Source organism: Cygnus atratus, chromosome Z, assembly GCF_013377495.2.
Source record: "Cygnus atratus isolate AKBS03 ecotype Queensland, Australia chromosome Z, CAtr_DNAZoo_HiC_assembly, whole genome shotgun sequence".
NCBI classification, from domain to species: Eukaryota; Metazoa; Chordata; class Aves; order Anseriformes; family Anatidae; genus Cygnus; species Cygnus atratus.
The window spans coordinates 10,775,709-10,789,653 of record NC_066396.1 but is presented as its reverse complement, the minus strand read 5'-3'; the positions used below and the strand labels follow the sequence as shown (position 1 = coordinate 10,789,653).

Genomic DNA, 13,945 nt, shown 5'->3' with positions numbered 1-13,945 from the left:
TGCGTAGGAGGCAGAAGCCCTGAATCTTTTCAGGGTGGAAGGAAGCCAGGTCTCTACAGCCTGGCCTCCAGCTTTCCTATTGATTGTAATATTTTTATATGCTGGTTCTTCACTAAATATAATGGATACAGCAGGAGAAGTAATAGGAGAAAAAATAAAGTGAGAGCCATGGCAATAAATTACTGTACACTTCTAATTTTCATCTCTTGAGGTTTTAGGTGATTATGCAAGCAGCTTTTACTGTGTACCCACTGACTTCACCTAATCCTGCCTAATAACTGCATCTCAGTAACCCGAGAGTTTCTGCCATTAATTGGATTTCTCTGCTGGCTGTGGCTTCCCTCCCTTTATATCTCTACCCCCCTTTTTCAGCTCAATCTATATTTTGCCTTGAACTTCACAGGCCACAGCAGTTGTAATAACATCTGAGGTAGTCTGGGCCTTCGGTGTAGGGACTAGAAACATGATTCAGTGAAGCACTCGTTTCGTTTACTCTGCTACAATACATCACTTGGCTCTTCACACATTGTTTTGGCATAATCTTGACAGAGGAGCTGTATGAAAAGCGTATCTCGACACAGGCACATAAATACATTACAGATGTGAGTTTATTAGAGCACATCTGCACCTTCTAATCCAGTGCTGGCAAGTCCAAGCCTTCAGAAATGATCCCAGCCTTGTCTTCTCTGCAGTTCAGCGGTGGCTGCCGGGAGGAGGATTGGGAGAGAGCTAGAGGAGAGGACCACCGATCTTCTCCTCAGGCAGCTGTTATTTGAACAGACTCTTTCACCAAAGGTTATGTCTTTCTCCATGTCCATCTTTGGTTTCTTGGTTATTTCTTGTCTGCCTTGAAGAGCAGCAGCGACCAGTGCAGTCCAGCGAGCCCAAGTCCGTGCCCCCAGGTCCTGCATTTCGTTTGCCCTGGACACACAGCATCTCACTTTGGGTTTCTCTTGCAAGAGCAGGGAGCAACGATCCTCAGGAAACACAGAGGGTTTGCCTCTTGTGTCTGATTTCTGCTCTGCTTGACCAGCAAAGCAGGTCAGAACAGAGCATCTCACCCTTTTCCAGAGTATTCTCCTTCCTCTTTGCTTTGGAGACCGACAGCTCCAGCCAGCTCCTGTCTTGCAGCATCCCCCAGATTAAAGCAGAGCAATAGTCTGAAGCAGCTTCCTTTGGAGTGTAGCCTCCCACCACTGGTTTGTTCATTGAGTTTTTTGGCTGTGGATTAATTCACAGCAAACTACCCTATGGCAGGCAAATGCTAATCAGATCTGCTCTTTCCTCACTAATGCTGTTTCAGACACTTCCTTGGTGCAATCTTCCATGTTGCATTGCCATTCCTGAATTCACTGAAGCATACATAGGGACATTTCTTACTCTGCTACAGTTTTTCATGTTATCTTAAAGCCTGAAACTGCCTGATCCTCATCATGTGGCTTTGATTCATCCTCAAACCACATTTTTTAGGCTGGGCTGGCAGAAAAGGGGCTTGGACGTGGGAGGGAGCCTGCACCCTCGGTTCAGCAGACCACGCAGAGGTGCTGCAGCACAGCTGAGAGCTGCAGCAACTTGTGCCCTATTTTGCCCTAGCAGTGAGGACTGTTCCCAAGGGACTCACACTCACACTCCCCGGGGACCAAAGCCCTGGGGACACACAGCTCAGTGACATGGGACCTGCCACAGCTGCTGTGTGGTTTGGTTTAATGTGTGCGAACAAGTGGCAGGGAGTTCTTGGGAGCATTTCCAGCTCCTGTGCCCCTCCCTAGCTTTGTATGAGCATAAATGAAGCAAATGTCTTGATGGAAGGCTGCTGAGGTGGATGCAAAAACCATACTTAAAGAGTATTTACATGGAAAATGGTGTAAGAGAGAAAATTAAAAAGAAATGGTGTTGTTTAGTCTAGAGAAAAGAAGGCTGAGGGAAGATGATAACAGTTTTTAAGTATGTGAAAACTTGCTGCAAGGGGGAAAGTAAATGCTTCTTCATGGCCAAGGAGAGGAGGATAAATGGCTTTAAGGGGAATTTGGAACAGACATTGGCAAAAAAAAAAAAAAAAACACCTTTCTATCAGTGAGGCTGTTTCAACTCTGGAATAGACAGCATGGTGGTGGGGCGCCGCCATCCCTGAGGGCTTTCTATGCAGGTTACTTACTATGCAGGATGTCTTAGGACAGGTTTACACGTAGCTAATCCTGCTTTGGGTGGAAGATGGTTCCTTCCAGCTCTGCCTTTTTTTTTTTTTTCTGATTTTGTTAGTGCACATCTATTCACAGAAACCCAGCAAGGATGGAGCTAATTTTGCCTCCGCTCTGAACAGGCTGAATGGGCCAAATTTTGGCGTGGGCCAAATCCAGCATCTGTGTAGGCAACTGGCTACGAAGCAGGCTTGTTCAGCTCGGTGTGGGCACTGAGCAAACTCTGCTGCACTGGGCCATTCTTTTAAATCAACCTATTTTATGTCAGTGGAAAATTAAAATTGAAACCACACCCAGGTGAAAACACACCATGAATCCTTTATATTCGTGACTACTTACTACTGCCAAACGTAAGAGGAGTTTGCAGCCCCAGCACTACCAAAAAAGCCCAAACTAGCCCCCAGGTTGTTCATATTTGAAGGCAATGGCCATGTTTTTCTTCCAAGCTTGGGCAAGGCTCTGCACTATTCCACCCTGGCTGCTGGCACTGTGGTCCCACTGCCATCCCCACCGCAGCACCGCAGACGTGGCAAGACTTGAAGCCAGCACGGTTGTGGAGTACAACGGAAAGAAAGGATGCCTGTTACTCAGAAAGTATCAAGCACCAGGGGGGAAATGCCTGGCACTGGTACAACAGTATTTTTTGGTCAAATGGGCTCTGGTGTGACACAGGGGTCCTGGCGCCACAGCTGCCTGTTAAGCCCTGTTTGGCACATTTCTGTGCCCTGGCACGCTGTCATTTTTGCCCCCAGTGCTCCATGTGTGTTCTAGATCCTCCATACAGCAAATGTGGTTTCACTTGCTTTTCCATCTATTAGTTCATTGTAATTGTTTGGAAAAAGTCATCGTACCCAGAGAAGTCTGCTAGTCATTAGCATGAGTCAATAATGAGTTTGGGTTTTAATTATTTTATATTGTGTGTATGGAAACACAGTACATTGCTGGGAATTCAGTCGTAACACGTAAATTTGTGTTAGGTCTGGATCAGGGACAGGATCCTTCTGCTGTGGCCCCCCGGTGCCTCATCACCGGAGGGTGATGCTCACCAGCAAACAAGGTGGGTCACTGTGAGTGAGATGACGTTCATCTGAAATGGTCACATAAACTACCACTGGATTTCACATAAAAACTGACCTTCAGCAAGCTTTCCTCTGCTGGTTCGAAGGCTGGATGCTACCTCAGCCCCTTTCTTCTCCTGGAAAAGGTTCCCCATGGTTGCATGCAGGCCAGGGGCTGTTCCAGCCTAGCACCAGGGGCCAGATCCTGCCCCAGTCAGGGCAGGGGTAAGGGTCAGACCCTGTTTTGCTCTCTTGTCCATTTCTTGGCCTTCAGCTCTGCTGCCGCACCATGGTGAAATCAAAAACAGACAAACAGAAACAGCCCTCCTTGGGGTTTCAGACTGGGACCTCAGAAAGTCTTTTGGGAATTCACTGAGCAGCCTGGCCAGCAACTTCACGTTGCTATCTTCACGTTGCTGCTATTAAGAGTGATGATGGTTTTGTAACAGTGTTCTTTGCTGGGAGGATTATAGTTGGGTTAGGACAATTACTGTGTGATTTTAATTAACTTTCCCTCATGATATACTTTCTGCCTGGATTTGGCAGTTAGCCTCACAGTGTTTTACAGTACTTTTGCGTAGGAAATGTTGATATCAGCGCTTAAAAATTTGTGAATAAAACAGCAAAAAGCTTTTAGGTAACAATATTTCTGAGAAGAGCTCTTAAATTCTGCCAGCTGGGAAAGTGCCCCGTGCTTCAAATCTGATTTTAAGAAATAGTTCAGCTACCATGAAGCAGTGATGAGCAATTACAGTTTTACTGTAATTCTCTGCTTATGTCTTGTGAGTGTTTCATTTCTAGGTTTCTTCAGTCTTTAAAAACAATGTAGCATGATTTTATTAATTAGCAAAGACAGAGGTGAAATATTTGCTGCCAAGCTATCATCCAGCTGCTGCCACTGGTGTTTCTCCTAACCACGTCTTTCTCTCTCCAGACTATGATGTCTGTGCTGAAGCTCCTTGCGAACAACAGTGCACAGATAATTTTGGACGGGTCTTATGCACTTGCTATCCTGGGTACCGCTACGACCGGGAGAGGCACAGGAACAGAGAGAAGCCGTATTGCCTGGGTGGGTAGAAGTGCTTATCTCTGGTTAATGATGCGTCTGTCCTCCTTCTTCAGGTCTTTTAGGAGCCAGTTTAGATTTGAAGCCTTTCTCTTTTTCTTTACTATTATAGATGAAATGTGATTTTTAACTATGCTAAGGATCGGTCCCCAGAACTAAGATATCTAAATCCCCTTGAAATTATTGGCAGGTAGTACTTAAAACAAGCCTTAGGTATGCACCTAAGCACTTTGAAGCATCATGCTGATGTAATTTTCCCTTTATTAATTCCTTCTGTGGGTTTTGAGCAGTATTTGGAGCTTTGGCCTGAGAAGAGGGACATGATTTTAACCAAAAGTGCCTCAAGGCACTATAACCATGCCTGATTAGGAAAATAAATCCTTGGGGTTTGATTCGGATGGCAAGTATCTGATATAGGACAGTCCATTTACCTGTGCTGCTCACGTGGCTAGTATCCCCTGATTCAGTAGCCATGCTCTGCATGGTTTGCTGGGCCAGGGAGCCAAGGTCTGCAGGATCGAGCTTTGCTTGTGAGCTATTTCATGCAAAGAAACTGTCACATGGTGCTCATGGATAAAATGCCAGGTGAGTTAATAATTGTGCTGTTTGCACAGAGCTCCAGCCTGAAGCAGCAGCAGTCCTGCAATTGCTCATTTATTTAAACCCCAAATCTCCTGATAGCTTTAAATGAAGTCTTTTATTGTACTTGAGGTCCGAAACATCCAGCTTCAGGACATTTTCAACTCTTGCTCCTCTCCAGATATCGACGAGTGTGCCACCAGCAATGGGACGCTGTGCTCTCAGATCTGCATCAACACCATGGGCAGCTACAGGTGCGAGTGCCATGAAGGCTACACCCGTGGGGAGGACGGCAGGACATGCACCAAGGGAGATAAAGGTATATGCTAATGGGGATTAAAGGTCTTGGGCCAAAGGGCATTTTTCACAAGAGTTTCCATCTGAACATCAGGAAGCACTTCTGTACCGCGTGGGTGGTGTGTCACAGGTTATCCAGAGAGGCTGTGGGGTCTTCCTCCTTGGAGATCTTCAAAAGCCACCTGGACATGGTCCTGGGAAACCTGGAAAAACCTGGGAACCTGGGAAACCTCCTTTTTTCGTGAGCTGCATGCACACAATAAGGCAGAAGTCACATCTATAAGGGAAAAGTGGAAATACTCTGAAGGTTGTGGAAAGCGTCTTGCCCTCAATAGGCAGAGTGGCTAAACAGTGAAAACTGCCTTTACAGCTTTGGGTAGACCATTTCTGCTGCATCACACAACAGCTACAAGCCTTATTTCACTCCCAGACCAATTTGGACTATCCCAGTTCTGGATAGCCCAGGGACACAAGAAGAAAATTTGCCTAGTGCTGGCCCTTCATTAATTTCATCCGATAACTAAATTAATTTCTGTGAGTTTAGTTGGTATTTGCATGCCCACATCTGAGATCAGCAAATGGCCGTGGGTTGGGTGGTTGGTGCCTCTGAGCACTCACACATTCATAAGAGGAGTGCCTGGGAATTCCATGTATTTTTAAGCATTATTTGAACCAATAGCTGAATTGTGTTGAGTAACGCTTGAATTCTGCTGACCTGCAATTAGTTTGTGTCTCTCATAACTGCGGTCAGATTATTTTTTTTTCTACTGAAAGTAATTTGCAATGGAAAAGGGGTGAGAGCGAGGGCTTGTTCTTCCTTTTCACTTGGTTTCAGAGTATAAATGTGTTCTGTGTGTAAATGATTTTAAAGTTGTTGACCTCACCCCAGTTATTAAATTACAGCATTTATAGTCCTGCAGATTAAATACTGATAGGGTAATTTAAAAAGGAGGAAGGAAGAGAACAACTTGTGCTCTGGAAAAAACAAAACAAAACAAAAAAATGTGCTTTTGATGAATGGCAACTTACCATAGGTTCATATATTATTGCCTGAGCACATATATCACTGGGTGCTCCAAATCCCACTGGATGGCCAAAGCAATTTATAATTTTGATTTTCCTCTGAAAATGTGTATCTCAAGCCACTCCATTAACATTAGTTGTTTCTTGTTTTCATTTTTTTTATTATTTTTATCTCTTATAAGTATATGGGGGTCATTAAGGAAATAGGCATAACATAAATAACCGTCTTGCAAATAGTTTTTTTAGCTAACGTTTCTTCTTGCTAGTTCAAATTTCCTGACAGGGTAATGTCCAAAGTATTCCAGATAACCAGCCATTCAGGACATTTTAGAATGTGGAAATCATTCTAATATTTGTAAAACAGACATTTTACACTACACGGGCCATAAAAACATCAGTCCCAATAGCTAACCTGGAATAAAATGCCCCCCATCTCTGCAACCATCTCCCAGATTGGCTGTGTGGAGCGGAGAAGGGCACCCTCAGTCACCCTGCTGGGCTCCAAATATAACGATACAAAGGCTGCCAGCATACTGGTGCAAAAGGATGAGGAGCACGAAGGGGCGAGGACCACGAAAAGGGACGAGAAGCCTGCCCATCGCCGTTCCGCAGGGCTTGATGCTGGCTTTGTGGCACCGCCTGCTGGCCTGACCACTTCCAAAGCTACACATCGTTTGCTTCTCGTGGCGGCTGGGACAATTAAATTTTATTTTGTGATTTAGTGCGAGAGACATGCAGGGTCTCTCTCTCTCCAGGTTTACGCGTGCTGCTTGTTTCCTAGGGAATTATTAGTCACGTGTTTGTCCTGCCTGAAGGCTGCGGTCCAGGCTTTTTTTGACTCTGAGCTACAACAAGTGGGGTAGAGTGAGTACTTTGGATTTGTTAGTGGACTACTAGAATAGGGAACATTCTTCCCGCATCCGCAGTCATGTTGCATTTGACAGAGACAATACAGCTACCCGCTCAGAAGTAGGCAAATTAAACCGTCTCAGCAGGCTGAGCACAGATAATACAACACAGATGATCCACTAAACAGCCTCCATGCGAAGTCTGCCGGCGGCACAGCTCCCCGCAGAGCTCTCCCCCGCCAGCATCTCCTTCTCCTCCAGCACCAGCAAGCCAGAGCCTTTGAGCAGAGGAAAAGAAAGCACACCGCTTCCCTGAGCCTCTCTTATCGAAGGCACCACGGGGCTTCATACCAGCGCAGGAGCATCTCCCGTGATGCTTCAGAAACCCTTCCTAAAATGAGACTGGTTTCAGCCTTCTCTGAAACAATTTTAGTTTAGGGCAATGAAAACAGGTTATGTAAGTGTCTTGCTCAATGCTGGCCTGGTAGGTGACCTCAGTATCTGCACTGCGCGTGGGAGGCCCTCGTCTAATTGCTTCCTGCCCCCTCTGGCCTGTCCTAGGTGGCTTCTGGCTTTATCTGTGCCTTATCCTGGCTTTATTTGTATTTTGGTCCTGATACAGGATCGGATGGGGGCAGAGCGAGTGTTTGATGGATGACTCCTTCCCTGAGCAAATCAACACTTCTGTCTGGTATGAGTTAGGGGGATTCCACCTCTCTCCTGGGATGCTGCTCACACTTGCTTATGTGACACTGTTGGACTTCTTCCCCAGATAAATCAGTCCAACTGGGGTTGCAGAAATCTCACTGGAATTATGTTTTCCAAACACTAGCTGAGTCCCCCCCACGCACACGTTCACCTCCATGGGTTGTTACAGCCCTGTTTTATCAACAGACCTGTGTATCACATCCTTCTGGAAGGTACACTGGATTTTGTAATGAAACAAGAGGCCAAATTCACCGCTCCTTAATCTGTATGTTATTCTACTGATTCTAGTGGGATTTCCTAACGTTTAAAGCAGCAGAGGCTCTGGCAGTTTCTCCCTATGACTGCATGTTGCTGTCAGCACCGTTTCTTAACACAATGTGTGTGTTTTATGAGGGACCTTGTTTGGTAAGATACCTATTAAAAGAAATTTTGGTTTAAACTAGTACCAAAAACAATCTGGAGGGGAATTTTTTGAAAAGGACATTTTTTAAATGTCTTTCTACATGTGTCACTGTAAATCCTACGCAAATCCAAAAGTGAACATGTCAAAACACTCAAATTTTTTAAAAGAAGGCTGAAAAGTTGGAGATGGGTGAAGAACTCCATGAGAGAGCCACAGTACTGATTCATGGTCAAGAGAAGACTTACCTTGTAGAAATATCAAGAGGTGTCTTAATTACGGCATCATAACAGCTCTTCATTAAGGGGAAAAAAAAAAAAAGACACGTTGTGAACTCTGTTCTATCAGAGACGGTCAAAAAGGCTTTGGAGGAAGTAAAAGTCAAAATAATTAGCATTAGAAATACATCAGTGAAGAAATGAGCAGGTGCTGTATGTTCAGATATTGCCATATGAAGTTTGGAGTCCCTCTGGGAGATGCTGTAGCCAAACAAATGATCTTGGAGCCAGCATAGCTGTAATTTGGTGTGATTCTATTAAATTTTATGTAGAAGTCATTGGAAAAGCCCCAGGAGTACCTTTTAACAATAAACTTTGAGCCATCAAAACAAGGTACAGAACCGTGTGCTATAAAGAAGGGCTGGGAAGCTCAGAAAGCAGCAAACTTACTGTCAGACACATGCTAAATAAACTATGGAGGACTGTTGTGGATTACTGTAATGCTGTTGGACTGCAGTTTTAGGAGCAGGTAGTTGATTTTTTTTTTTCCTAAATTTGTGCATTGGTGACCATCTGATGGCTGCAGTGTTCCTTACTGGACCCTGTAGACATTTAAAGTCAAGTACCACATCTTTAGTATTAGAAAATTCTGTTTGTGTTAAAAATGATGCAGACGAAAACCAATACACACTTAGGAAAAGATGAAGTGTAGACCCAAGAAAGAAATACAACGTAATATCTAAGTACATTGTAGTCAATACTTTTTGAAGACTTTGAAGATTTATTGGCTTTAACCAGGAGGACCTGCAGAGTTTTTCCATTACAGGACACACTCTGAAGGATCAGTGTTCAAACATGTCCAATAACCCTTACAGGTAACATCATGCAAGGCCAGGCGTCACATGCAGAGCCTTGGTATGCTTTATGCTTCTCAACAACTATATGTGAAAGAAAAAAAAAAACTTATCTAGAGTTTGCAAGTACACGCCACCCTGTGTTTTGGAAACCACATTTCTCTTTAAGCTATCTGTTAAAACAGTGCTTGTTTGTTTATGGTGCAAATGTGATTCCCTGTTTATGGGACTGGAAAATAGGGCAAAAAATACCATTTGCAAGATCTCTTACAATTTGAATCATTTCAAGGATTCTTGAAAAGATCCCATTCTTGTGGACTATCAACTGGTGTGACCTGTTCTCTCATGTGGATTTAAATCCTGATCATTAATCTCAATCCCCATCTCTGGTCAGGCTGCTTACATCACATGGAGGAATAACCAGCGATGATAAAGAACAGTTTGTGCAAAGTGAAATGAAATGACCACGTTGTGAGGGGTTTTACTGTAATTTATAGAGTATGAATATTTGCCCTTCAGGGCACTGTAAATCAGTTCAGATGTGTAGGAATAGCCTACCCTAAATGCAAAGATAAAAGAAAGGGTGTTAACTTTTTCAGGTATTAAAAAAAAATAAAAAAATCTTTATGGACTATTAACTGGAAACAGCTGCTTTAAAAATGAGCTCAGAGCTGTCCCTGCAAAATTGCTCAGCCTTACACAGCAACTCACAGTCATAGCATTAATAATGGCAAGACTGCCTCTTCTTTTCACAGCCTGGGGAAATGCAACAACCTTCAAGACTCCAGTTGCTTTTGCAATTACATTATGAACTTTCTTTCCCTTGGATCTTTATATTTGTATTGGAAACTGCTTTCTTTCAGCTGGGCTTCCTGAGAAATCTGAAAGTGTGGCGAAACCAGGGACATGCTGTGCCTCTTGTAAGGAGTTTCATCAAATAAAGCAGACAGTTTTACAGCTGAAGCAAAAGGTATGAACATTGATCAGTTGTGTCATTATGAGACCTCTGTGTTTTATGACAACTGAGTTTAAATTTTAGTGTTCGGAGCTGTCACTGCCATGTGGCTCTTCTGCCCATAAAGATGATGGCAGCATGATTTAAAATTGTGTAGCAATGTCATCTCTTCCTTTTGCTTCTGCATTGCTTGTAAGCAGATTGCTAACCAAGCTCACGGTAACAGGGTCTGGCAAACACACATCACAGCCTGAGCCCAGGTTTCTTGGCAAGCTGTGTTGTCCTCAGCTTTTCATTCATTCTGAATGCAGAGGATTTTGGACTCCATCCACCTTTAGTATATGTAAGTGCAAGACATTCTGCTGATGAGGGAACATGGGAGAACATGATTTTGCACTACCAGGGTGTTGATACAGGATGTGTGCCAAATAGGAGGTGTGTGGCTAGACAGAAACATCACTAGCAGACACATTAGCTTTGGTTTTTTAGAAAAGAAAAATCCCTGAGCCACAAGGCTTTTTTTTTTTTTTTTCATTTGTTTTTACCTGTGTCTGTACAAGCAGAGCATATAATGCACCTTAAAACTTCCCTGACCTTTAACTTTATTTGCTCCTGTATGTGACCTCCTTTAGCACTTTGGTAAGATTGAAATAACCTGGAGACCCAGCCCAGGGTTTCGAGAGCCAAGTGCAGAGGTGCAGGTGTAATGCCCTTTCTGGTGACACCTCCTCTGAACACTCAGGTTCTCTGAAATGGAAATGCTCTGCATGAACATTCTAAGCAATTCACGTTGACAGGCTGTAATCATTTCCCCTGGGCTGCTCATTTAATTTAATTGTATAAAAACACGATTTGGCGCCACCTGTTGCATATAATATTGTTCATTAACGTGATTTAAAACCAGGAGAAAGGAATCTGCTTCGAGTTTTCCTTCTGTATCAGTACGGGGACAAATGTGGACGGAAATCCACGTGTGACAGAAATTCTGTTTTTCGAACAGCCCCTGCTAGTGAACAGCAGACGGGTTAAAGCAGAGCGGTGCTGCTGAGCGGCTGCTTGTCCAGCCGCAGGCAGTGAGGCTGAGCAGGCTCGCACCGCTCTGGGATCTGGGACCACACTGTTGGCCAACTAGCTGGCTGCAAGAATTTGTGGAGACTAATGGCCTGGATTAATGGAAAGTTTTATGTGTCTGATTTCCACCGTTAGGTGCCTGTTATCCAGAATGCAGCCCTGGGAGCCTAACGCTGTCGGTGCCTGTTGCTGTGTGCACTTGCTGCATGGTGTCTGTGGCCATGCCAAGCAGTTTGCCCTTGCCTCTCAGCTAATTCCCGTCATGGTCCATAGTCTAAATTTTCCCCAGGTATTTTCCTAGTGGGACTTGATCGATTTGGCATCCTCAGAGGAAGCCCACTGGGTTGTGCCTCATGCAGACAGAGCTGGAAGAGGTGAATCCCCAGATGCATTCAGCATCTTTTACCCCACAGCAGGGAGAGCTTTTGCCCATGCAGAGAGCAGATCTGGCCTCACCCTGCTCCTCAGCCCAAGGAGACACAAACCCTTGTGTTTCACCAGCCACTCCCTGTGGCCAATTTCTTCTGCGGAGGACACCTCTCAGTATCTGTGGTTGAAGCTTTTCTGTTTCGTACAGAAAAATTCATTACTGTCTGCCAGAGAGACACTTTATGGGAATAAGTCTTTAGTCTTGTGGTTAGGGCTTTGGGATTCTATGAACTTTATGTGAAATTATGTTTAGCAGAAGAGCCTGAGAAGGATCCAATCCAGCAAACCCTATAACTGGAAATCAGGGTGTGCTTCTGGCGGTGGGAGGTGTAGTTTTGGGTCTCCTTAGGAAAGGAGGGGGTTGAACTCAAGTCCCTGCCACCTCTGGAGAGCAGACTAGCTATCGTATTAAAGGAAGGAGGTGATGGCAGCAATACCATCACGGGGGGGATTGCACCATCAATTCAAAATCCGGTGTACGGTATTTCAAGGATCAAGAACAGAAAGTCAACTCGCTTGGTTATCCATGGGACACACTCTCCCCTTGATTTACAGGGGGCTGGGGCAGCCCTAGATTGACCTCAGACCTTGCAGGAAGGAGGAAAAGCAGAAGCTGGAAAAGTAGGGGAAAGATATCTGGCATGTTGACATGCAGCCAATGATTTTTTAAAAAGTCAAGTAAGCAGTTCAGCTCTTGGAGCTGGAGCATTGCTAGATCCTATTGCACAGATGTGTTTAAACATCTTAATTAGAAATCTGTGGTAAAATTCCACAACTCTCCTATCAAGCTCTGTCAAAGTCATCTAAACCACAGATCTCCTAGAAACCACCCAAAATACCAGATGCAACATCCAACGGCGAACTTATGGGAATCTCGTTTCTAGCACTGTCTTTCTTTAAAATTTAGTCTCACTAATATTTGCACGCACATGGAAAAACATTATTTTTCAAGGGCCATTAAGATTTGGAGCTGTGGACGGAGAAAGCCAAGGTCACTCTGGATCATGATCCTGGTTCAGTTAAAAGGTGAAATAGAAATTAGGCTAGTGAGTATAGCCAATCCCTGAGAGGATGTGAGTCAACATCAAAAACACATGGTTTGGCCCCACTGTATGTAACAGCCATTTTCTGGCCAGAAAATATCAAAGAGCAGTGAGCTAGACCAGAGCCTGGGTATTTTGGCACTCATAGTGTATGCCTTAAGTCCAGCTGACTCAGTGGGGAAACATGTGTAGATGCTTTCACAGCAGCTATGTGATTTTTTATTTTTTTTAACTTACTAAGTTATTTGTTGAAACAGCCTTGCTGGCCGGAACAAGTCAGTACCTTATTTACGAAACAGAAAAGAACACACTCTGAAATCATTTTCACAATGAATTCTTGCTACTAAATGCATCTTTTTAATCCAGACTGGTCATTTGCCATATAATCTGAGGAGCTGTTCAGAGCAGGGGCTATACAGTAAGAAAAAGATCCCCTGAGTAGGATCTGGGCCAAAATTTTCATACAAGCTCTGGAGAGGAGATCAATTAATCTCCCACCCCCAAGGAGAAACACTTATTTGTTCTTCAGCATGAATAAGTGTTCCTGCTGGGGAAAACTGGAAGAGATGAAGTGATCCTTGCCTGTTTGAGTCTCACCAATGACACCAAAAATATTCTCACAAATATATATATATTTTCCGCCAAAATATAATGTTCTCAGGATCTCACATTTGTGGTGTGCTGACCAAAGCTGGCCATGGGACCTCCTCATGCTGGTCCCTGGCCAATGCAGCTGTGATAGCCCCCAGCTGCTGAATTCCATGCAAGGTGCTGTGACCCATGCAGCAGCCCTTTAGCTGCAGCAGTCCCACGCTTCAGGCTGAGGGGTCATTGGTAAGTGGAGTTTTTCCCTGGAAAACCCAAGATGACAGCGCAAAGGGCCCACCCCCAAAGTAGTAGATATGCTGGAGCCCAATTTTCAGTGTGAGCAGAAAGTAAGGAGTTCCACTCCTGTGAGCAAGCACATAAAGCTCACCCAGTGGGGCTTCCGTGAAGTGCTGAACTCATCCAACCACAGATTTCAGGGGAGGTAGAGTGAATCTACCAAATTCCTGTGAGACTTGCATCACATTGCCTAATTTCTAATTTCTATATAGTGCAGTCATCTTGCCCTTGGAACTGCAATGCTCTCCAAAGCCCAAGTCACAAATGGATGATAAATCCTTCTATTCCTGTCATCACATTTTGTATCCCAGTC

General features: G+C 44.3%; 1 protein-coding gene across 1 annotated transcript in view; it reads left to right on the top strand.

The window, feature by feature from the left end:
• The window catches only part of CCBE1 (collagen and calcium binding EGF domains 1), a 95,553-nt gene that overhangs the window by 72,271 nt on the left and 9,337 nt on the right, over positions 1–13,945 (top strand). The window contains exons 4-6 of the mRNA XM_035563838.2: positions 4,191–4,325; positions 5,083–5,220; positions 10,113–10,219. Coding sequence (XP_035419731.1) covers positions 4,191–4,325; positions 5,083–5,220; positions 10,113–10,219 — 380 coding nt within the window. The remainder of the gene's footprint in view (positions 1–4,190; positions 4,326–5,082; positions 5,221–10,112; positions 10,220–13,945) is intronic.